General features: G+C 37.1%; 2 protein-coding genes across 2 annotated transcripts; both read left to right on the top strand.

Annotated features, from left to right (window-relative positions):
- The first annotated feature begins 1,051 nt into the window (after nucleotides 1–1,051).
- Nucleotides 1,052–23,175, top strand: LOC113155506 (H-2 class I histocompatibility antigen, Q9 alpha chain-like). Its single transcript, XM_026350279.2, has 8 exons — nucleotides 1,052–1,184; nucleotides 2,067–2,330; nucleotides 2,503–2,781; nucleotides 6,104–6,406; nucleotides 21,064–21,162; nucleotides 21,662–21,679; nucleotides 21,811–21,859; nucleotides 22,036–23,175. The coding sequence occupies exons 1-7, from the start codon at nucleotides 1,133–1,135 to the stop codon at nucleotides 21,855–21,857; spliced, it is 1,062 nt and encodes a 353-aa protein (XP_026206064.1). The 5' UTR covers nucleotides 1,052–1,132; the 3' UTR covers nucleotides 21,858–21,859; nucleotides 22,036–23,175.
- LOC113155505 (class I histocompatibility antigen, F10 alpha chain-like) lies at nucleotides 11,017–19,919 on the top strand. The gene is made up of 4 exons (XM_026350278.2): nucleotides 11,017–11,164; nucleotides 13,046–13,312; nucleotides 19,017–19,295; nucleotides 19,612–19,919. Exons 1-4 carry the CDS (start codon nucleotides 11,113–11,115, stop codon nucleotides 19,917–19,919), a joined length of 906 nt encoding a protein of 301 aa, XP_026206063.1. The 5' UTR covers nucleotides 11,017–11,112.
- Nucleotides 23,176–23,451: the final 276 nt, after the last annotated feature.

Below are 23,451 nucleotides of genomic sequence, written 5' to 3'. Positions count from 1 at the left end.
TGGTTCATTGACTGATGGGGACGTTTCCTCCTGTTTCCCCCTTTTTTCAGTCATGTTCGAGCTCTTACTTGTTGGTCCTGGTGTTTGTCCCTCTGTACATATCGGATCCGTATGTGAGTCTGATTCCCTGCTGAAAATAACCTGAACCAAAACGTATCATACCCCAAACTACAGGTAGGGGGCGCTACGATAAACACAATCTGAGAGAAGAAGAAGAAGAAGAACAGGTAGAAAATACCTGTATGAGGTGTATTTCAGCTGTTTAATGGTAAAAGATATGAGTCTCAGCTGCTCATGAATCAAACAGCCAAACTCCAGCAGTTAGTTTTATACTTTTACAGGTGTCACTGTGGCTCAGGTGTTGTTCGGTCCTCTCACCTACGACTGAACAGGACGGAAGATTTTTATATTTATATTTATAAACTCACCAAAGCAGAAGTGTTTCAGTTGAATTAGTGTGAAGTTGGAGCTCGAACAGTGACATCAACAGGTGCTGTGGTCTCAGCCTCTGTCCACGGTGCTGAACTCACACAGGTGAAGCTGGAGGGACCAACAACCAACAGACTGTCTTTACTGATGAACACTGATCCCCTCATTAGACATGTTTTGTTTTTCAGTCTGCATCGTTTAGTTTCTCAGTTAACAACGTGTCGGGAGTGTTTGAACCATTTGGACCAAATCACCACGTTACGACTGAATGTTTCAGTTTTACAATAAAATAAATGAGAAATAGCCTGAAGACAGTAAAAACCAAACAAGACCGTTCTGAAGCATGGACTAATTTGTTGAGTCCCGAAGTTCCCAGTGAATTTCTGCATTGTTCAGTTCACAGGCTGCTGATCGACATGTTCGGTACAGTGGGTTCGAGCAAACGACCCTGGAGAAGAACATCAGCCAAGTCAGGTGCACAGGTGTGTTTATAAAAGGTCTGAATGTCACCTTTTACTATGTCTGACTTTGGGGTCCAGACTATATGCTGGAGACCCACCAGTAACCTAAGTGATATGAACGATTCATATCAAACTCCCCAAAATACCAGTAGAAAAGATCGGTTCGTCCATTTTGGGGCTCGATTTGGACAAAAAAACTCATCAGCTGTTGGAGATTTCTGGAGACTGCGACAGTTTTCACGATGAAGACCGTGATTTTTGTGGTTCTCCTGTGGATACACAGCTCAGCAGCAGGTGAGTAAGACATTTAAACATCCACGTTAAATCCTGTCTGTTACTTTTAGTGTTTACTGAGTTTTTGGCATAAAGAAAAGTCCAATTCTGAACAGAGGAATTAAAAAGTGCAGATTAAGATCAGTAAGATCGAGTTGTTTCAGAAGCAGCATATTTACTCACAGAAGTCGAACACAATGAAAAAACAGGAGCTGAGAAATTTGGAAAAACACAAAAACAAAGCGTTTCTTATACCAAAAAAAAAATGCACTTAAACTCAGTTCATAACTTCATTTGATGCATGTCAATCAATGGTAATCAGGACAAAAAGGGAAGTTTTAATTTAATAGAAGCTGTAAGAGATAAACTTCTCTTTGCAGTGTGACTACACAGTCCCATAAGAACAAAGCTGTGATGAACTGTGTGTTCTGAGGCCTGTTGATCAGAAATACATTCCCCTGCTGACCCCTGGTGGTTAGGGTTAAGATACAAACTGTACTGATTATATAAGATGTTCAAAGATAAAGTTTCACAGAGCTGCACTGTATTTTGTTTTATTAGTGTTTCAAACTAATGATGTGATATAATAAATGTAATTTATCTGCTAACTAGGAACAAAACTCACATTTTACTGTATTTAAAGCTCTAATAGCTGTTGCTAATAAACTGTTTTCTATTAATAAAAGACAGGTTTGTAATGAGTGAGGTACCTTCACTTCTTAGATTCACATTAATTTAATGTTTCAGAATAAATAAATAGATTATTATTAGTCGTCATCATTTCTGTTGACAGTGTACCAGATATTACTAGAAAGTCTTAAATGTCCTGTGTTTTGTTTTTATGTGCAGGAAAAGAACTAAAATAAAACTCTGAACCTAAACTCTCATAAATCTATTTAACAGTGACTCACTCTCTGAGGTATTCCTACACCGGGTCGTCTCAAGTACCAAACTTACCTGAGTATCAGTCTGTTGGTTTGGTTAATGAAGTTCAGATAAGTCACTGTGACAGCAACACCAACAGAAACGTCCCCAAACAGGACTGGATGAGTCTGCTGGATGAGGATCCGCTGTACTGGGAGCAACAGACTGAGATCTGTCTGAGCAACCAGCCGCTGGTTAAAGCCAACATCTACACAGCACAGCAGCGCTTCAACCAAACCTGTGGTCTGTTTGGATTCTTACTGATTAAATGTTTATTCTGTGTATGAACAGGCTGATCATGTCAATGTGTTCCCAACATAACATTTGTTGCCTCCAGTTTGGCTCCAGGTCCAGTCTGTTCGGTCTGGGCTGGTGTTGCAGCCTTCATACTGTGATCTGTCTGTGTCTGTCTCAGGAATCCACATTCTCCAGTATATGTACGGCTGTGAATGGGACGATGAGACTGGTGAGGTCAATGGATATCTGCAAGTCGGTTATGATGGAGAAGATTTCATAGCATTTGACATTAGGAAACAAACGTGGATCGCTCCAACACCACAGGCTGTGTTCACCAAACACAAGTGGGATAACGACAGAGCTTCTACACAGCAGACAGTGTACTACCTCAACCAGATTTGTCCTGAGCGACTGGAGAAGTATGTGAACTATGGGAAGAGCTCTCGGCTGAGAACAGGTATAAAATCACAGGAACACATGTCGTTTATCTGCTTCATGTTTTTCCCCTCTGTCCCACAACCTCTCATTATTTACACATGGCCTTAAACTGGTTTTATAGATGAGGCACCGTTAAACAGGAACGATAAAATTAGTACGTAGATAATAATACTAATAAAATCTAGCCACAGGGGTTGCAAGCCAGTTACTTCTGTGCCGGTCCCAAGCCCGGATAAATAGAGAGGGTTGCGTCAGGAAGGGCATCCGGCGTAAAAATTGCCAAAATAACCATGCGAATCATTCACAAGACTTTCATACCGGATCGGTCGAGGCCCGGGTTAACAACGACCGCCACCGGTGCTGTTAACCTACAGGGTGTAGGTGGAAATTTGACTACTGTTGGTCGAAGAAAGAGGGGAGGCAGAAGGGTTCGTGGTCAGAGAGAGAAGGGAAAAGGCAGGAGCATAGGTTTGAGAATAGGGACTCTTAACATTGGCACGATGACAGGGAAAGGCAGAGAGCTGGCAGACATGATGGAGAGAAGGAAGGTAGATGTTCTGTGTGTGCAGGAGACAAGGTGGAAGGGCAGCAAGGCACGTAGCATTGGAGGAGGATACAAACTGTTCTACCATGGTGTGGAAAGGAAGAGAAACGGGGTAGGAGTGATCCTGAAGGGGGAGTTTGTGAACAATGTCCTAGAGGTGAAAAGAGTCTCAGACAGGGTGATGAGCATAAAGCTAGAAATTGAAGGGGTGATGGTGAATGTAGTCAGTGGGTATGCGCCACAGGTTGGCTGTGAGTTAGAAGAGAAGGAGAGATTCTGGAGTGAGTTTGATGAGGTCATAGAGAGTATCCCCAGAGGAGAGAGAGTTGTTGTTGGAGCAGACTTCAATGGGCATGTTGGTGAGGGGAACAGAGGTGATGAGGAGGTGATGGGCAGGTTTGGTGTGAAGGAAAGGAATCTGGAAGGACAGATGGTGGTGGACTTTGCTAAGAGGATGGAAATGGCTGTAGTCAACACTTACTTCCAGAAGCGAGAGGAACATAGAGTGACATACAGAAGTGGAGGTAGGAGTACACAGGTGGACTACATCCTATGTAGACGAGGTCATTTGAGAGAGGTTAGTGACTGCAAAGTGGTGGTAGGAGAGAGTGTAGCCAGACAGCACCGCATGGTGGTGTGTAAGATGACTCTGGAGGTCAGGAAGAAGAAGAGAGGGAAGACAGAAAAGAAGACCAAGTGGTGGAAGCTAAAGAATGAAGAAACTTGTGAGGAATTCAGACAGAAGTTGAGACAGGTTCTGGGTGGTCAGGAAGAGCTTCCAGATGACTGGGAAACTACAGCAGAGGTTATCAGGGAAACAGGTAGGAAGGTGTGTCATCTGGAAAGAGGAAAGAAGGTAAAGACACTTGGTGGTGGAATGAGGAAGTACAGGAATGCATCCAGAGGAAGAGGTTAGCTAGAAGAAAGTGGGATGTAGAAAGGACTGAGGAAAGTAGACAGGAGTACAAGGAAGCGCAGCGTAGAGTGAAGAGGGAGGTGGCAAAGGCCAAACAGAAAGCTTACGATGAGCTGTATGACAGGTTAGACACAAAGGAAGGAGAGAAGGACTTGTACAGGCTGGCCAGACAGAGAGATAGAGATGGGAAGGATGTGTAACACGTAGGGGTGATTAAGGACAGAGATGGAAAGGTGCTAACAACCCAGGAGAGTGTGCAGAAAAGATGGAAGGAGTATTTTGAGGAGCTGATGAACGAGGAAAATGACAGGGAAAGAAGGGAGGAAGATGTCGATGTTGTGGAGCAGGAAATGGCAGAGATTGGAAAGGATGAGGTGAGGAAGGCTCTGAAAAGGATGAAGAGTGGAAAGGCTGTTGGTCCTGATGACGTACCTGTGGAGGTTTGGAAGTGCTTAGGAGAGACAGCAGTGGAGTTTTTAACCAGTTTGTTCAATAGGATTCTGGAGTGTGAGAAGATGCCTGAGGAATGGAGGAGAAGCGTTACTGGTTCCGATCTTTAAGAACAAGGGTGACACGCAGAACTGCAGCAACCACAGAGGAATAAAGTTGATGAGCCACACAATGAAGCTGTGGGAAAGAGTAGTGGAAGCCAGGCTTAGGAAGAAGGTGGAGATTTGTGAGCAGCAGTATGGTTTCATGCCCCGTAAGAGCACCACTGATGCTGTTTTTGCTTTGAGAATGTTGATGGAAAAGTACAGAGATGGTCAGAAGGAGCTGCATTGTGTCTTTGTAGATTTAGAGAAGGCGTATGACAGGGTGCCGAGGGAGGAGCTGTGGTACTGTATGAGGTCGTCGGGAGTGGCAGAGAAGTACGTCAGAGTAGTTCAGGACATGTATGAGAGAAGTATGACGGTGGTGAGATGTGCTGTAGGTCAGACAGAGGAGTTCAAGGTGGAGGTGGGACTACACCAAGGATCAGCTTTGAGTCCCTTCTTGTTTGCTATGTTGATGGACAGGCTGACAGATGAGGTCAGACAGGAATCTCCCTGGACAATGATGTTTGCGGATGACATTGTGATTTGCAGTGAGAGTAGAGAGCAGGTAGAGGAACAGCTAGAAAGGTGGAGGTTTGCTCTGGAAAGAAGAGGCATGAAGGTCAGTCGTAGTAAGACAGAATACATGTGTCTGAACGAGAGGGATCAAGGCAGAAGCATTAGGTTACAGGGGGCTGAGGTGAAGAAGGTGCAGGAGTTTAAGTACTTGGGGTCAACAGTTCAGTGTGATGGAGAGTGTGGAAAAGAGGTGAAGAGACGAGTGCAGGCAGGTTGGAGCGGGTGGAGGAAAGTGTCAGGAGTGTTGTGTGACAGAAGAGTGTCAGCAAGACTCAAAGGAAAGGTGTACAAGACAGTGGTGAGACCAGCTCTGCTCTATGGGTTAGAGACGGTAGCAGTGAGACAGAGACAAGAGGCTGAGATGGAGGTAGCAGAGATGAAGATGTTGAGGTTCTCCTTAGGAGTGACCAGGTTAGACAGAATAAGGAACGAGTACATCAGAGGGACGGCTCACGTTGCCTGAGTTAGCAACAAAGTTAGAGAGGCCAGACTGAGATGGTTCGGACATGTTCAGAGGAGGGATAGTGAGTATATTGGTAGAAGGATGTTGGAGATGGAGCTGCCAGGCAGGAGGGCAAGAGGACGACCAAAGAGGAGATATATGGATGTTATAACAGAGGACATGAGGTTGGCTAGTGTTAGGGTAGAAGATGTTCATGATAGAGTGAGGTGGAAAAGGATGATTCGCTGTGGCGACCCCTGATGGGAAAAGCCGAAAGAGAAGAAGAAGATAATAATACTAATAAAAAAAACTCATCCTCTTCCTCAGTTCTCCCCTCAATGTCTCTCCTCCAGAAGACTCCCTCCTCTCCAGTCAGCTGCCACGCTACAGGTTTCTACCCTGATAGAGTCGCAATGTTCTGGAGGAAAGATGGAGAGGAGATTCATGAGGACGTGGACCATGGAGAGATCCTCCCCAACCATGATGGGACCTTCCAGTACGAAATTCACTTGGACCTTTCCTCAGTCAAACCTGAAGACTGGAGCAGGTACGACTGTGTGTTTCAGTTCTCTGGTGTGAAGGACGACATCATCACCAAACTGGACAAAGCTGAGATCAGAACCAATGAAGGTGAGATTTAAATCTAAATTACACTCGTTAACTTTACTGTAGTTCACTTTAATGTTTTGCTTATTCGATGTTTTCTTTACTTACATAGTTTTATGGTCATTTTCTTCCCTCAATTTATTATATATCATTTTAAGACCTATCGGAATAAAACCAAAGCAGCTTTGGGATCAAATCCCTAAATTATATTTGTAAAATCTGAATACAATTATTTTTGTGCTTGAATGTTAAATCCAGGTGCATTTCTAAAGGTTTCAGAAAACAATAACTGGGGCTCAATTTTCTATCTGTTTTAATGTGTTATTTACAGACATGTTGTTGATTTTGAGCCAAATGTGGTTGAATGAATATAAAAGGTAGTGTGTCACATTCACCGGTGGTGGAAAACCACAATATAAAGAATGAAATTTAAATATAAGTACACAAAATTTTAAAATAAAACAGTGCTTTAGGTGTTTTAAAAAAACTAAAACACCTGCACTGAGTTGTAAAAGATGAGTAGATGCATGATTTAGTAATGACTGGAGGAATGGACGCATTTTGTGGTAACATCATCATCATCAAGGAAGATTCATACAAACTGACATTATCACCAACATCAGGACAAACAAACGTTCACTGTCTACAGTATAAACAGGATGTAGATGTGTTTAGAAATAGATGTTCTCCTCTGATCGGCTTCATCTCTTCAGGTTCTCATGTTTTTGTTCAACAGGAACATCCAGGTCATTGGTGCAGTGGTTGTTCTCCTTCTTCAGCTCGACGCAGTGACTGGATTCATCATCTCTAAAAACAAAGGTCAGAGACTGAAGCGCTGTATTTTTGGAGTTTGATTATTTATTTTCTTTTTATTCTTTAATATTTATATATTCATGTTTGATCTTTTTTAGTCGGACCCCTCACAGCAACATCATGATCTCCAGCTCCACATCATTACAAAACACTTTAAGATCTGAGAGACACAGTCGACCTCCGTCTCCCTCTGAAACGCAGTGGGTGGAGCAGAGAGGTGGAGGGAGGATAAACTAATACAGGATCCTGTCTAGTTTGAGGAAAACTGATTCTTCAGCATCTGTTAAACAATATTTCTGTTGATTTCTGCTCGATGATGATCTGATGTGAAGATACAGTTGTTTCTTGATATTATAACATTTAAATTTGTTTACATTTCATTATCACATTCATTCCTTTACTCCTCTCTAGTCATATTCTGTGTATTGATTTGACTCAGCCGTGATTTAATTTGAAATGTTCACTGATTCTTGATCAGATTCATTTTTGATTAATTGGCTTTAGTCAGTTATGTGGATGATGAATTTACATCATTCAGCTCACACATAATGTGTTATCCGCACATTTAAATATTGTACTGACATTTTAATAATGTACTTATATTTTTGGTATAAACAATAGTTAATTCTCTCAGTCAGTAGTTTTTACTGCTTCTTTTTACTCATCAATGCAAAACGCGCAGCCTAAACATTTGTAGTACCAGTAGTACTTGCAGTACTAGTACTATTGAGTCGCTTCATACAAGACATGAACTGTCTCACACCTGCTCTTTAGTTGTAGTCTAGTCTAATTACATCTTAGTTTATCTGTGACATTTTCATCTTGTATTTTTAATATTTATATCTACGTAGTTTTATAAAATGCAGACAGGTCAAAGGAAAAACCCTGAATGGGTTCATGATAAACCCATTTTAACCAAAGTCAATGCCATTATCATATGATAAAACATATCTGTCCTGATGGGAGCAAATATTATGAGGGGTCACTAGATGGTTTGAGGGGTTTGAAAAAGACGTGACTGAAAAATGTTGGAGGATCAGGATGCCTCTGGTCAGAGATTATAAGATGAAAAAGGATATTTGATCTGCAGAACTTAAGGTGGAAATGAAAGAGCCTAAAAATCACTTTATTGAGCTGCAGCATTGGGAAACCAGCAACCACATAAAAGTCAAGCTCCTACAGTGCGTCCATGTACACATCCTCTCATGCATCAAATTAATTAAATATATGGTTTTCTTTTTGTCCCTTTTGGTCCATCTCGTGCAGGTTAGGATGTTTTTCCTCTGCTAAAAGTCATATGTCATATGTTTAATCTATTTCATGATGGAACCTGTGACGTTCTGATGAAGCTCACAGTACAGTCTGTTAATGTAAGAGAGACGCCTGAGAGAGGATTTGTTTAATATGTGTGTTTATGTGTTCATGATTTAATTACTGATGTAATAATAAAGCACAGTGTTAATGCACAAACTATCCAGATAAGATCTGTTGAAACACATGATGAAGGAGCTGGAACGCAGCACCCAGTGCCCCCAGCGTCCATACTTCCTGCTGTTATGCTCATATTTGTGCTGATAAACTAGTTTTTAAGGTGACTGACCTCAAGAGCCACTGTCCTGCTTGTTTTCCAACTATCCCTGCCCTAAACACTACTGATTATTCGACCAGGTGTGTTCAGTTAATCTCTTTCTACTTTCTCCACTAACTTTGTGTTAGTTCTTCACAGCTGCAATGAAACTGATTTCATTTTGGACAGAACATAGATGTGACATTGATATTCTTATCCACACTTTGTGTACAGTATGTCATCACTTGTCAAAGCTTCAAAACAATTTGACATTTTGCACTTTATTATAATTTTCTCTCCACAAGTGATATCACAGTTACCAGAGACGACGTGTCTTAAATAAAATCTGTGCTCAACACTGCATTAGTTTTCAGCAGTTCAGTAAATATACTGTCACAGCTGAAAATAAAATGTGTATCACTAGTGTTTGTGTTTAAACTTTAAACACAAACACTAGTGTTACACATTTACACATTTTAATCTCATTACTTTAAAGTAAAGAAATTACAGTTAAACATTATTACTATTAAAATATTATTATTCACTAAAACACACTGAGCATCTCTCATCTCACTATTGACTTAAGTTGAGTTAAACATAATCTGATCATTTAGTGGTTCAGCTGTGAAATAAACTGTGTCCGTTTTGGTTCTGTATATCTATTTTGCTGTTTGCTGTATCTACCTCAGATTTTCTTGCAGATGCAGTTATTGAAGTTGTTGCAGCACTACTGCTCGTGGTGCTCTGCATCACTGGATTCATTATCTGTAGAAGAGACAATAACGGTGAAGACCAAATATGTTTTTACTTATAAAGTCAACTTCTACTTCACATACGTACTAATTGTGTGTGTGTGCTGTAGTTTAATGTTAAAGTTGTATTAGCTTCAGTGACATCTGACACACTAAAATACAAAGATGAAAATGACTGTTTCACTCAATGTAGTGATTATTAAGAATATTACTGATTAACAGTTTTACAAAATGTTCTGTATATATAAAAAAGTGATTCTGCTAATAGTTTACAATTTATTTTGTGGTTATTTAACACTACTTGTATCATAAACTGATTTTGTAAGAATTCAGCTTTGTTTAAGGTTTTATTTCTTGACACAGAGGCTTTTTATTTTAACTACATATGTTTTAAATATATTTTTATTTGACTAATTTTCTTATAATTTGATGAATAAATACATAATAATCATGATGTTTTAAAAAAATTGATGCCAACAGTAAAAAAGGCCATTCAGTGGTTTCCCAATAACAGTTAACAATTATTTGATTCATCCAAAGACGACACTGTCGCACTGCTGAGTCCTCTGTAAAGATAAACTCTGTTATACTACATCAGTACAATACAGGGCTGTTGAAAATACACTAATATTATGTTATAACAAGTACATTATTCTAACAGTGTAGGCTTAATTGGTGAACTAACAAACAAAATACACAGTTCTATTAAATTAAAATACTGAAGTTTATATATAAACAGTCTTTAATAACACACGTTTAAAATAAACTGAGACTCATCGACTACAGGTTTGAACCACTGGAGGGAGCACTCTACCACATATTTTCACTGTAGTAGAAAGAAGAGATGTTGCTGATTTTATGACAAATTATTAATTAGATTAATAAACAAATCAATAAAAGAAAACATTAGTGTGTCCACACGAACTCCACAGTATCTGATCTAATGTTATATTCTGTAGGTTTTAAAATCTTCACATGACTTTTGTTGTGATTTGATTTTTTATTAACAAATTAAAATTAAACAGTCAATTGATCAGCAGCTCACAGTGACCTCTGACCTCTGAGGTTACATACTTTTCTGCACATTACATCCCACCGGCCAACAAAACATTATTATCTGAGGATCTCATAAGTTCTTGATGTCAGTCTGGGACAGAGTGTCGACCTGTCCAGGTGTAGCCTGCCTCTCCCTCACTGACAGCTGATTGGCTCCAGCACCTCAGTGACCTGAACAAGAAGCGGTCTGGATGATGATGATGATGATGATGATGGAGCACATCAACTGGAATATGATTGTTATGGTGGAACCAAAGTGATGGTCCTTTCCCATTTCCTTCCCCACCCTCTGTTCCTCCTCTTTCACTGGATAATAAACATTTCTTACGTTTCACTTTCGTTCATAACCTCAGTGGATCAATTTATCCCAGATTTAAGTGACGTTACAGCTCAGACTGAATTCCTATTGGTCATTTGGAGGCTGATCTGTTCTGTTCTCCATGTTTTTTATCTTAGTTCGTTGTTGAACTTGGAGCTGAGAGCAGCTTTTGTTTGAGCAGAGGAATATTCACGTTGTTGATCGAGCAAATTCAGATGATATAATGAAGGTCTTGATTTTTCTGGCTCTCCTTGGATTCCAGGGAGCGGCGGCCGGTGAGTTAACATTTGTTTTAAATCGGTTTATTGTACAAATATATGAAATAAAGTGTGTTGATAGTCTCTTATGTTTAGTTCCAGGACGTATTTGCAGACTTTAAAAATGTCTATATAATCCCCATGTATCATGTCTTTCTTATACTTTATTTTATTGTATTTTATTCCTTACAAATACAACAATACAATATTCCTTACTTACCTACTTATATTTTCATTTATTTTATCAGAACCATCAAGACTGATGCGTGTGAGCTCTTAAATAAATCAATAAATTAGGAAACTATATAAAAGCAAAGTCCATATTGTCGATACTTTATTTATATATTTCACTCTTTAAGTTATTTACCAGTCGTTAATTTAGTGATAATAATCACGACTGTTAACTAATTCATTGTTTGTTTCCAGCGTGTTTTTATTTATTAGCTATGAACACATCACAGCATCCAATTTTATAACATACAATTTAAGTTAAATAATCTACAGTTTAAGATTTGATATGTTAGAAACTAGATCCCAGTTGATGACGTTGTTTTCTTACTCCTGCTGAAGCCAAAGAACTTCCTGTTAAAGGCTGTTTCTTAAGCCTTTTCCCAAATAATTTCACAGTCGTGTTTACTGAGGTCATTTACATCACGCTGAGTTTAACACTGGCTAAAATATGTAAGAAATAGCAATTAGGTTTTAAGTTTAAATCATAAAAACTGTGTTGATGTTACATCATTTGTCCACTAGATGGCGCCAATAAGTTGATTTTTATACTTAGCCTTTGTCTAAATGAAATACTAGAAATAGAAATAAAGGTTTTTTTTATATTTGTTCATATTAAATACAATCTGCCTACATTTTATATGAATTGTGATATATTGACTATACCCAAGTGCAAATATTGTATTATCTGTTGGTCAGACAGTCATTTTTAGACCTGTAATAACCAAAATATTTTTTTATTTCCTGAAGAGATTTGCAAAACATTTTAGTACGAGGACAAATTTGTACAGAAATATTTACATGCATGTAAATATTGCATGCTGGAGTCAGTAATGAATAAAACTTAATAAATAAATAAATAATTAATAAATAAAGCTCCTGTAAACCTTTCTAAAGGTTTAGAATAAACGTTTGAAATCAGAACTATAAGGAAATAAATATCAGTTTACAGTGGAGGAAAAAGTGAAATTGATAAGTAAGTATAATACTGTAGAATAAATAAACATTGGTTTTAATTCTGTATATAATGGATGTAACAGAAGTTGTGCAGTATAATTCCACAAGAGACAATTGTACATAAAGTTTACAGATAATGGAGCATTTTTTGTTATCAAAGCGTTTCAAAGGGAAATTTAAATAAAATTCTTTAATTCATAAATGAAGAAATTAAAATATATAAAAGTTAAATACACAAAAGACCGTAGTCAGTAAAAGCATAATATTATAAAATAACATATAATAATATATCATCAAATTTAACTAAAAAAGTCTCAGTCAGGATATAAATCGTGGTCACATTCACGTCTGTGAATTCTAATGCGAAGTGTTAAAACAATAATTCATCCTGAAGAATAAATGTTTCTACTAACTGGAAACTTTCACTACATATTTAGATAGAAAATTATGTCTGTATTTTATAAAAATGCAGGTTAATGACTAATGATATCAACATAATAAGAGTGGCTTCATTTCAAATTAAATGTCCTCTATAGTTCAAGATTAGTTCATAAAAATATTTCAACTGATTTATTTAAATATCAGTTTCTAAACAGACATTATTGTTTGTCTTTTAAACTTAAATAATTTTGATCCACAGTGCAGGAAAATAAAATATTTAAAGATTTATAAACTGAGATAAACCTGAATTAATAACATTATTTTTTCTTACAGTGACTCACTCTCTGAAGTATTTCTACACTGGATCCTCACAAGTCCCAAACTTCCCAGAGTTTGTGGCTGTTGGGATGGTTGATGAAGTTCAGATCTCTTACTATGACAGTAACATCAGGAGAGAACAAATCAAACAGGACTGGATGAACAAAGTCACAGAAGATGATCCACAGTACTTGGAGAGGAACACTGATATCTCATTGGGTACCCAGCAGGTCTTCAAAGCCGCCATTGAAATTCTAAAGCAGCGTTTCAACCAAACTGGAGGTTTGTTTACGTTTCACTTTTTACTGATAATATATGTTTTTTATCATGTTTTTTGTTCAGTAGTAAACAAATGTGACTACACACCTGCTCACAATGTTTTATCCATTAACAACATTTGATTCACTGTTTGTTTATTTGTTGTTTATTATGAAAGTGAACTAAAAAATAATAAAACTGAGTGAGTTATAACATCACAAAAAATTAAATGAAGACATTTAAACTAGACAGCATTCCTAAGAAATACACGTGAATGCGAAATTCGATGAAGACTGAATTGTAACGTTTAAAATAAGTAAAATAAACTAGATGTACAGAGAGCCGCTAGATACATGTTACCAGAGCCTGATCACGTGACCCGACAAGCCGTTGCCGGAGACTGAGGAAGGCGGATTCAACTGCAAGAACTCGTGAAAACTGAATGTGGAGCCCTGACAACGCTTTTACAGCAAAACAAGTATCTAAAAAATAACACGTGAAGCAATACTTAATACAAGTGGAAGTTAGGTTAGGACTGAAATTGTGTCCAAGCGAGAGATGCCAAGTAACCTCACTTGTCGACAGAAGCTGACCTGAACATTAGGTTAATGGGAGAGCAAGGGGACTCCCGTACTGAGCTCCAGAAAAAAATCTGCTCCTAGTAATAGCTATCATAGGAGACTTTTGTGAAGAATTTTCGGAAGAGTGAAATGGCGTGCTGACAGTTTATTGACAAGATTCGTCACAAAAATCGGCCTCTCCGCTCTAAGCTGTGACGTCATCCACTCTAGCTGCACCAACGTTCCATCATTCACTCCATTATAAAGTCCAAATAAGACAAAACATCAAGTCACAAAAACTGTAATTATAGAAAAACTATAAAAGATATTAAAAAACTGAATGGAAGATTAAAAGAGCAGAAATAGCTGAACATTTTGATACCTGAATGATTTCTGTAGCTGAAAGTATGCTGAAGTAGTTAAAGCTGAAAGAAGAGGAACTTGAAGAGTTGCTGAAGAGACTCTCCCATAGGAATCCATTATAAAAAATAACTGAACAGCAGAAAATACAATATATTAGAATTAATATAGAAATAAATAAAGTGGACATTTAATATTATAATATTTATATATATATATATATATATATATATATATATATATATATATATATATATATATATATATATTTAATGAATCACAGTCATTTATTTATTATTAAACCATAAAACAAATCACTGTATCAGCATTAATCACCACCATCATGGTTTCCAGTCCTTCTCTTCTCCCTTCTTCAAACTTTGACCTTTTGCCGTTGCTTCTTTAATAATAATGATTATTTAGATCCACAGATGAACAAACGTCTGTCAGAGTCGGTGTCATTGAACGCAGCTCAAACCAACACATTTGATATCTGAGATAGATAGATAGATCCAGGTTCTTTTTACACAGTGAAAGTTAAATATCTGACACCTGATATCTAACAAGTGACAACACTGACATTTAGCACGTTTGTGTGTCTCCTTTATTTTTATTTTAATGCTGTGTTGGAGCAGATTTGACTGATGATCCAGGTCCAGGTCTTCAGAAATGTTCATTTAACGAACTGACAACAACAAGTCTTTAGAAGAAACTGTCAAACATTTGGGTTCAATGAACTATTTTGAGCATTAATCAGAAATGTTTGACCTCACGTAGGTCAGGTTGAAGAGAAATCAGCGTTACTCCACACAAACATCATCTTCACACCTGCTGAAACACACGTTTACATTTCAGCAGCTTCAGTTGACACAAACTGAAGTCAGAATAAAAACCAGCAACACGAAAACAACAATTCACCTGAAAGAGAGAAATATTTAACCAGCACACGTGAAATCAAGAAATAAAAGAATTACTCTGACAAATCAACAGGTGGAAAACTAAACAGCTCCATTAGAGGAAACTTAGTGTCAAAGTGTGATTTCAGAAATCCTCCATTTCTGTTTCACACAGCTTCACTTCACCTCCATCATATGTCTGTTAACATGATGCTGCAGCTTCCTGCTTCTTCAGTCGTCGTCTCAGCTCAGTCTCAGCTTCACTAATTCAACACTCTGAACACAGTTCATAATAAAAACCAACAGAGAGATGAGGAATAAAGCAGACAGACGGAAACTAACAGGAAGTGGAGTGTTAAGTTCACAGACTGAGTTAAACTGGAGCTGATGTTACTGACACCAACCTCACAGGGAGCGTTACATTAAACCAGGTTTAATAAGTCGGTGAGAGATAAATAAAAACTAGTTCACAGATGAACAGGAGACAGAAACTGAGATTAAAGGACAGGAACTGAATTAATGAGGCAACGAGAATCAAACATATGGAGATATGGGCTGTGCATCAGGAGGTTGACCAGGTTGTCCACTGACCACAGGGCCGGTGGTTCAATTCCCAGCTACTTTGCTCACATGTTGAAGCACTGTTGAGCACGAAGCTGAACTCAAAGCTGCTCTTATTTGTGTTTGCCTCATTTGTTAGTGACTTTAGATAGAAACTTCTACTAAATGTAAAAAATGTGATATCACAACGTAAATCGTTCATTTATTAAAAATAATAAAATTATAAATAACGAGAATTAGATGAACTTTACTTGTGTTTCTGCCAAAAACATTTATGAAGTGCTGAAAAACGCTGTGACTAAATCAACACTTTAAATCAGGGGTCAGCAACCATTAACATCCAAAGAGCCATTTGGACCTGGTTCCACGGAAAGAAACCCACTGGGAGCCGCAAATACTTTTTGACATCTAAAATAATAATAGATAATATAATTTTTTTACCTTTACGCTTTGTATAAACAACTAAAGTGTGTTTCTTATGACATTTATGAAGTGCTACAGAGAAAATTAAATGTCATTTATGTAATGAACACATTTTGAACTCGAGTTTAAGTCTCTTTTAAATAAATTAAAAAGCTGAACTTAAATTATCCACGTAGCAAACAGAAGATGCCGTGAACCGTCCTCCTAATATCACATTTGTGCTTTTGGAGCGTGTAGCTGAGCCTTGACATGAATTTAAAAAGTACATTGGAAAAAAAGTACTACGTCACCAAACAATGAAAAATTAATATTTGCAAAACATCTGCACACACATTTATTTGACCTGCTCCTGAACCTGTGCGCACAGCGTCTGCACATCGGAGCTGCACGAAGTCACGTTCATCTTTACGTAAGCTGTCGTCTGAGAGGCGTGAGCGGTGTTTGTTTCTGATGTAGTTCATGATGGAGAATAGCTGCTCACACACGTCTGAGGATCTGAACACCGACAGGACTCCAAATGCAGATTTCTTTATGTTTATGAAGGTGTCGGGGATGAATTCATGTTTCAAACATGAGTTTGTTCGAGGTCTTGGAAGGTTCTCAGCATCACTCTATGTGTGATTCTGTATTAATAAATACTTATAATTTATTTTCCCAAGTCACGCGGAGCCGCAGGATGAGGATGAAAGAGCCGCTTTAAATAATCAAATCATTATTTAGATTTTATTCATCACTAAAGCAAAACATTTAATAATTACCGTATTTACATATTAGATTTCACTGCCTTTGTCTTCTTATGTGATTTTAATTAAATAATGATCAATTACGTCATATTTCATAAAAATAATAATTAATATACAGCTTAACATTTAATTCAAATGTGCCATAAATCAGCTCTTTACTTCTTCAAATAACTGTGAAACATTTCAGTTATGATATTAAACTAAGCTGGAAGGAAAAACAGTTCATGACCAGGAGGCTGTGGCTCACAGACAAAACCGACAAGGACGAGACTGAAAACCAGGATCAGGAAATAAGATGAGAGTTTGATCAGGGAACAGAGAAACTGGACAAAGGGAACAGAGAAACTGGACAAAGGGAACAGAGAAACTGGACAAAGGGAACAGAGAAACTGGACAAAGGGAACAGAGAAACTGGACAAAGGGAACAGAGAAACTGGACAAAGGGAAACAGTTTGATAGATACAGGGAAGAAACCACGAAGCTGGATGGAGTCAGAGTCCAGGTAGAGATGAACCATCAGTCTGTGATCAGCTGTTTACCTGAATACTGTGTCTGATGGGAAGGAAACATCAGGTGGAGGGAGGGAGTGAGGGTGGAGACTGAGGGGGGACGGAGCTGGAAACAAACCCAGAGCAGGACTGAGACGAAGACGTGTGAACATGTTTAATACAAACACGTGATGAGATGAGTTTTGCTGCTCACGCGTGTTAAAAACAAGACTTTATAAAAACCAACACAACGATGTGTTTTTTGTTTAACACAACATTAGTGACGCGCTTTGTTAGTTACAGTGAGTTATAACGTCACATAAAAATAAAATGAACAACACACAAACAGTCAAATCTGATAAATGACAGAATCTATTTAAATAAAAGAAAAATACAATATATTAGTTGTGTCTAATAGTTAGTTACTAACAAATATAGAAATAAATAAAGTGGACATTTAATATTTATTCTTATTTGGCAAAACTTTCATTTTTTATTTATTTTTAATTAATCACAGTCATTTATTATTAAACCATCAAACAAATCACTGTATCAGCATTAATCACCACCATCATGGTTTCCAGTCCTTCTCTTCTCCCTTCTCCAAACTTTGACCTTTTGCCGTTGCTTCTTTAATAATAATGATTATTTAGATCCACAGATGAACAAAACGTCTGTCAGAGTCGGTGTCATTGAACGCAGCTCAAACCAACACATTTGATATCAGGAGGTTTTGTGTTGCTGTCGTGAGCAGCAGAGATTAGATCCAGGTTCTTTTTACACAGTGAAAGTTAAATATCTGACACCTGATATCTAACAAGTGACAACACTGACATTTAGCACGTTTGTGTGTCTCCTTTATTTTTATTTTAATACTATGTTGGAGTAGATTTGACTGATGATCCAGGTCCAGGTCTTCAGAAATGTTCATTTAACGAACTGACAACAACAAGTCTTTAGAAGAAACTGTCAAACATTTGGGTTCAATGAACTATTTTGAGCATTAATCAGAAATGTTTGACCTCACGTAGGTCAGGTTGAAGAGAAATCAGCGTTACTCCACACAAACATCATCTTCACACCTGCTGAAACACACGTTTACATTTCAGCAGCTTCAGTTGACACAAACTGAAGTCAGAATAAAAACCAGCAACACGAAAACAACAATTCACCTGAAAGAGAGAAATATTTAACCAGCACACGTGAAATCAAGAAATAGAAGAATTACTCTGACAAATCAACAGGTGGAAAACTAAACAGGTTCATTAAAAGGAAACTTAGTGTCTAAGTGTGATTTCAGAAATCCTCCATTTCTGTTCCACACAGCTTCACTTCACACATGCACTCCAACATTTTGTGTGCGCAGATAAAATAGATATATAATAAAGTATTTTTCTGATGCTGAAACAGTTATAAGTCATGTTAGTAATAATCAATCAACAGAAAGTTAACAAAACATGTAAATAGTTTTTATCATAAAAACATGTTAAATATCTATATATTTAAAAAATATAGCTCAATAAAATATAACTAAAATATGATTGTATGATTTAATATATTTACTTTTTGCTAATAAATGTGCCGGTGTCCTGTACTGACAGTGTAGATCCTGTTTTGGTGCTTGTCAGATGTGATTTTAATTATTATTCAGTTGACTACTATGATTTTACTCTAGTTTATTGTTGTCTCTCTCTCAGGTGTTCACATTATCCAAGAGATGTACGGCTGTGATTGGGATGATGAGACTGGAGAGGTCACCGGTTATTATCAGGACAGTTATGATGGAGAAGACTTTGTATCATTTGATCTGAAGACAGAGACATGGATCGCTCCAACACCACAGGCTGTCATCACTAAACACAAGTGGGATCAGAACAAAGGTTATGTCGCACAGTGGATAAACTATCTCACCCAGATTTGTCCTGACTGGGTGAAGAAATATGTGAACTATGGAAAGAGCTCTCTGCTGAGAACAGGTAGAATCAAACATTAATATATAAACAAATATACTCCAATGTGTATTTGTCATGTTCTGTCTGACCTCTCTTTATCTTGCTGTCTGTTTATTACTTTCTCTCTCTGTTACTCTATTTTTTTCCTATTTATCACAACACTTCCTTTTGTCAGTTTTTCCATTCTATCCTTTCCCCAACCTGTCTCACATTCCCTCCCCTATGCATATCTGTCTTTTCCCTTAGCTACCACTTCTTTTGTTAAATACATGCAAGATAAATTTTACTTTAACATTATAATGTGTAAGTTATTCAAAATATGAACTTCTTTGTTCTCCAGATCTCCCCTCAGTGTCTCTCCTCCAGAAGACTCCCTCCTCTCCAGTCAGCTGCCACGCTACAGGTTTCTACCCTGACAGAGCCTCAATGTTCTGGAGGAAAGATGGAGAGGAGATTCATGAGGACGTGGACCATGGAGAGATCCTCCCCAACCATGATGGGACCTTCCAGATGAGTGTTGACTTGGACCTTTCCTCAGTCAAACCTGAAGACTGGAGCAGGTACGACTGTGTGTTTCAGCTCTATGGTGCGGAGGATGATGTTACCAAACTGGAAAAAGCTGTGATCAAGAGAAATGGTAAGACTTGAAGTTATGTTAAAACACTCAATTTACTGTAATAATCCTGCAGTTTTTAATGTAGGAATGCATGTCTTCTCTTCATGGGATGTTGTGTAATCCATTTCTAACTTATCGCTTCCTTTTCATAAATACTTTCATGGTTTAGATCAGTATTACAGGTTTTTACAAATTGCTTAAACAGATTCCCATAAACCTGGGTTCAATTTTCTTAAAACTCTGGACACAAACTGAAAAGAGTTAACTACTGTGTCAAAACTCCACATATCTCTTGCAAAATAAAACAACATTGAACTGATGTGATGCTGTAAATTCAAAACATTACCATCAAAAGTGTAGCATGTATGTTTTGGCTTCATGAGACCATGTTACATATTCAAATGTGCAGTATGTCACAATTAAAGGGAATGGCACGAGGCAGGGGTGAACGGAAACCAGATTTATTTACACACACACACACACACACACACACACACACACACACACACACACACACACACACGGAAACTAAGGGTTCTGTCAAAAGGACATGACAAAGAACTGGCAAAAACACGACAACAAGGTGGCAACACAAAACAACAAGGAAAGTAACAACAGAAACCAGGAATGAAAGTACAACTGAGAAACCCTGCACGAGGGCAGACAATCCACTCACAGAAACAGAAAAAGGCACAAAAAGGCACAACAATCTGGCAAGTGGCAGAGAACTGAGTTTATATAGGAAGGGGGAACACAGGTGGAACCAATCTGTAATTAAGTACTGGGAGAGTAAGAAGTGAAGTTCCTGTTGGGTGGAGGAATGGCAGTGGAGTCCAGTGGAAAAGGGAGAGAGGGGGAAAACAACAGCTAGGCAGGAATGGTGACAGTAAACAAGTGTGTTGTTCATCAACATAGTTTCTGCTGCCGGTTCAATGTTTACTTAGATTAATTCAGAATTATTTTTATTTTTAAAACATTTAGGAGATATTTTCAGACCATGTGTAACTATTTAATATAATATAGCTCAATTTAGAGATTATAGACTCTCTGTTCACTTCACCACAGGTCAGTGACAATTGAAACAATAAGACTCATACAGGACTTTGCACTCGTTGGTAAATTGTTTTTTCCTTCTAACCTGCTTCATCTGTAATTAGTTCGTTGTTTGCTCAACAGAGTCCTCCATGGGGATGATGATCTACATCATCATTGCAGTGGTTGTTCTTCTTGTCCTCACTGGTGTGATTGGATTCATCATTTACAGAAAGAAGAATGGTGAGAGACCAAAACAGAAACACTGTCTTACTTTTCAGTATTTAGATTTTATAGTTTATCATGACTGTTAAGCACACTGTTAATTTACTGTTTTCATCATCATCAAATCTATGTTTCCAATGTTTTTACCATCATAATCATTCATTCATCAGTTCATTGTTCATCTATTTATTTTTTATTTTTGTCATGTGTTGATATTTCTATTTATGTGGTTTTATCTCTCCTCCTTTTTTAACATCTCTTACAAGGCAAAGCAATTAGGAATTCATAAAGATATTTTAATCTTAATCTAATCTTTGAATGTTGAACTCAGATTCTAAAAGCTAAACAAATTTCAAAATGCATGTTGATGCTGGAAAATAATGTGAGATCTAAACTAAAGGTAGAAGAGATTTAGTTATATGTTAGATTGAGTAGAGGAGGTTTTAATAATTAACCAAAAGTTCAGGTGTTTTAAACCATGAGAGCGAAAATTATTTGTATTTTCCTTTTATTTCAGTCAAACCCCTTCCATCTCGTAAGTAAAACTGGTTTTTATTCTTTTTTTCTTTAGCCTGACATGAACTTTATAGATAACTAGAGATTTCTTCATTAGAAAAGTTTCACAGTTTGATGATGTGAACTAACAATGACTTTCTAACCTCACAGCTGCAAACAGCTCTGAAGTCATGGAGCAACTCAACCCAAAAACCTAAAGGTGAGTTAATTCAGATGATATCTGTGGGTCAGATAAAGTGTAAATAGAAAAATTGAAATATGTTTTACTTGGATGACTGAATCACGTAAGTGCATCATTATCATCTAAATTAAATAAATATGTGCTTTTGTTTAACCACAATGTAATTATGTGTTTATTTTACTTTATCTTTTTAGGTTTATGGATACATTTTCCATCAGATCGAGAAGAGGCCCCTTTAGATTTTCCTATATAAACTGGGAATTCATTGGATATTGATGAATTATGTCATAAATTAGTAGAGACAGGGTTGAAAATCTATAAGTAAATCTTACTGTTTGGAATACCAAGTAAACACATTTGTGAGTTAATAGATATTTGAAACATCAAATCAACCAAGTCAGATTATTTTTCTTATATTAAAGCAACACAACACTCTTCAGACGTACACAGTTGATTTAAAGGTTTGTGTGTTTATCATAAAACAAATCCACCATAGTTACAGTTGAAATGTTCTGGTGTTGGGGTTTTCAGGTAAAATCAGAATAGATGATTTAAATGTAAATCTACATATATAGAGGCACATGTCCTCCCCCAGGGGGTCTGGCAATATAATGATGCGGATAATGAGATAACAGATATTGGTTAACCAGGTTTTTGATACACAGAAAAAAGTGTGGTTTTTTAAATCACTGATGATAAGATTAGAAATCTATCAGCAACATTCAAAACATGATAAATTTACTTTATAAATTTTCTCCTATATAATTCTTTAAAAGGTTCCTTTATTTAATTTCCAGAAATTATACCTAATTATACTTAAAATAAACGTGAAGTATCAACATGAATTTACAAAGTGAATGACTAATTTGGTTTTATTGGATATTAATGTTGTTCACCCCAATGATTATAATAAAATAAAAAGAAAACCATTATAAAATACAATTTGTGTAAATATTCTGTGTGTATATTTCTTTAGAAGTGATATATGTTGATTTGAGTTCAACCAGACCTAAGCAAGTCGTAATTTATGGCTTTGAGATCTAAATCAGCAAAGAATGTGTTTTTGTTTCATTAATAATGTCTGTCTTTTGATTTGTTTCTATACATTAATTTTAGCTGAGATTATAGATTGAAATAGAAATGTAGTGATTTGTTCTTGACAATATTTCCTACTGGTATTTAGGAACAATGAATGTTTTCTGTCTTAGTTGAGTGAACATTTAAAAATTGAACAGCAAAACGTCCCTTCTTGGGTAAAGTAGATAAATGTCAATTGAGCACTGTAGTTCGTTCCTTTTGTACTTTTGTTTCAATAAATCTCCAAATATTCCAGATTTTTGTCTTTTTGTGATTCCACATGCTTCTGTAGACTAAATCAGCATGGTACTGATTCACAAATGTTCAAAAGCAAGAAGAACCAGTGAATCTTTGCAGACAACTTAAGAGGGAAGTTGATATTTCATTAAAAAATATTATATAAAAGACAATTGTAGTGATGATAAACGTCCATTCATCCATCATCCTAACTCTTAAGCATTGCGGTAGTGCTGGATCCGATCCCAGCTGTCATTCGGCGAGGTGCATTCTGGACAGGTCATTAATCTAGATTA

This window comes from Anabas testudineus, chromosome 11 (assembly GCF_900324465.2).
Source record: "Anabas testudineus chromosome 11, fAnaTes1.2, whole genome shotgun sequence".
NCBI classification, from domain to species: Eukaryota; Metazoa; Chordata; class Actinopteri; order Anabantiformes; family Anabantidae; genus Anabas; species Anabas testudineus.
This window is presented reverse-complemented; position numbering and strand designations above follow the sequence as displayed.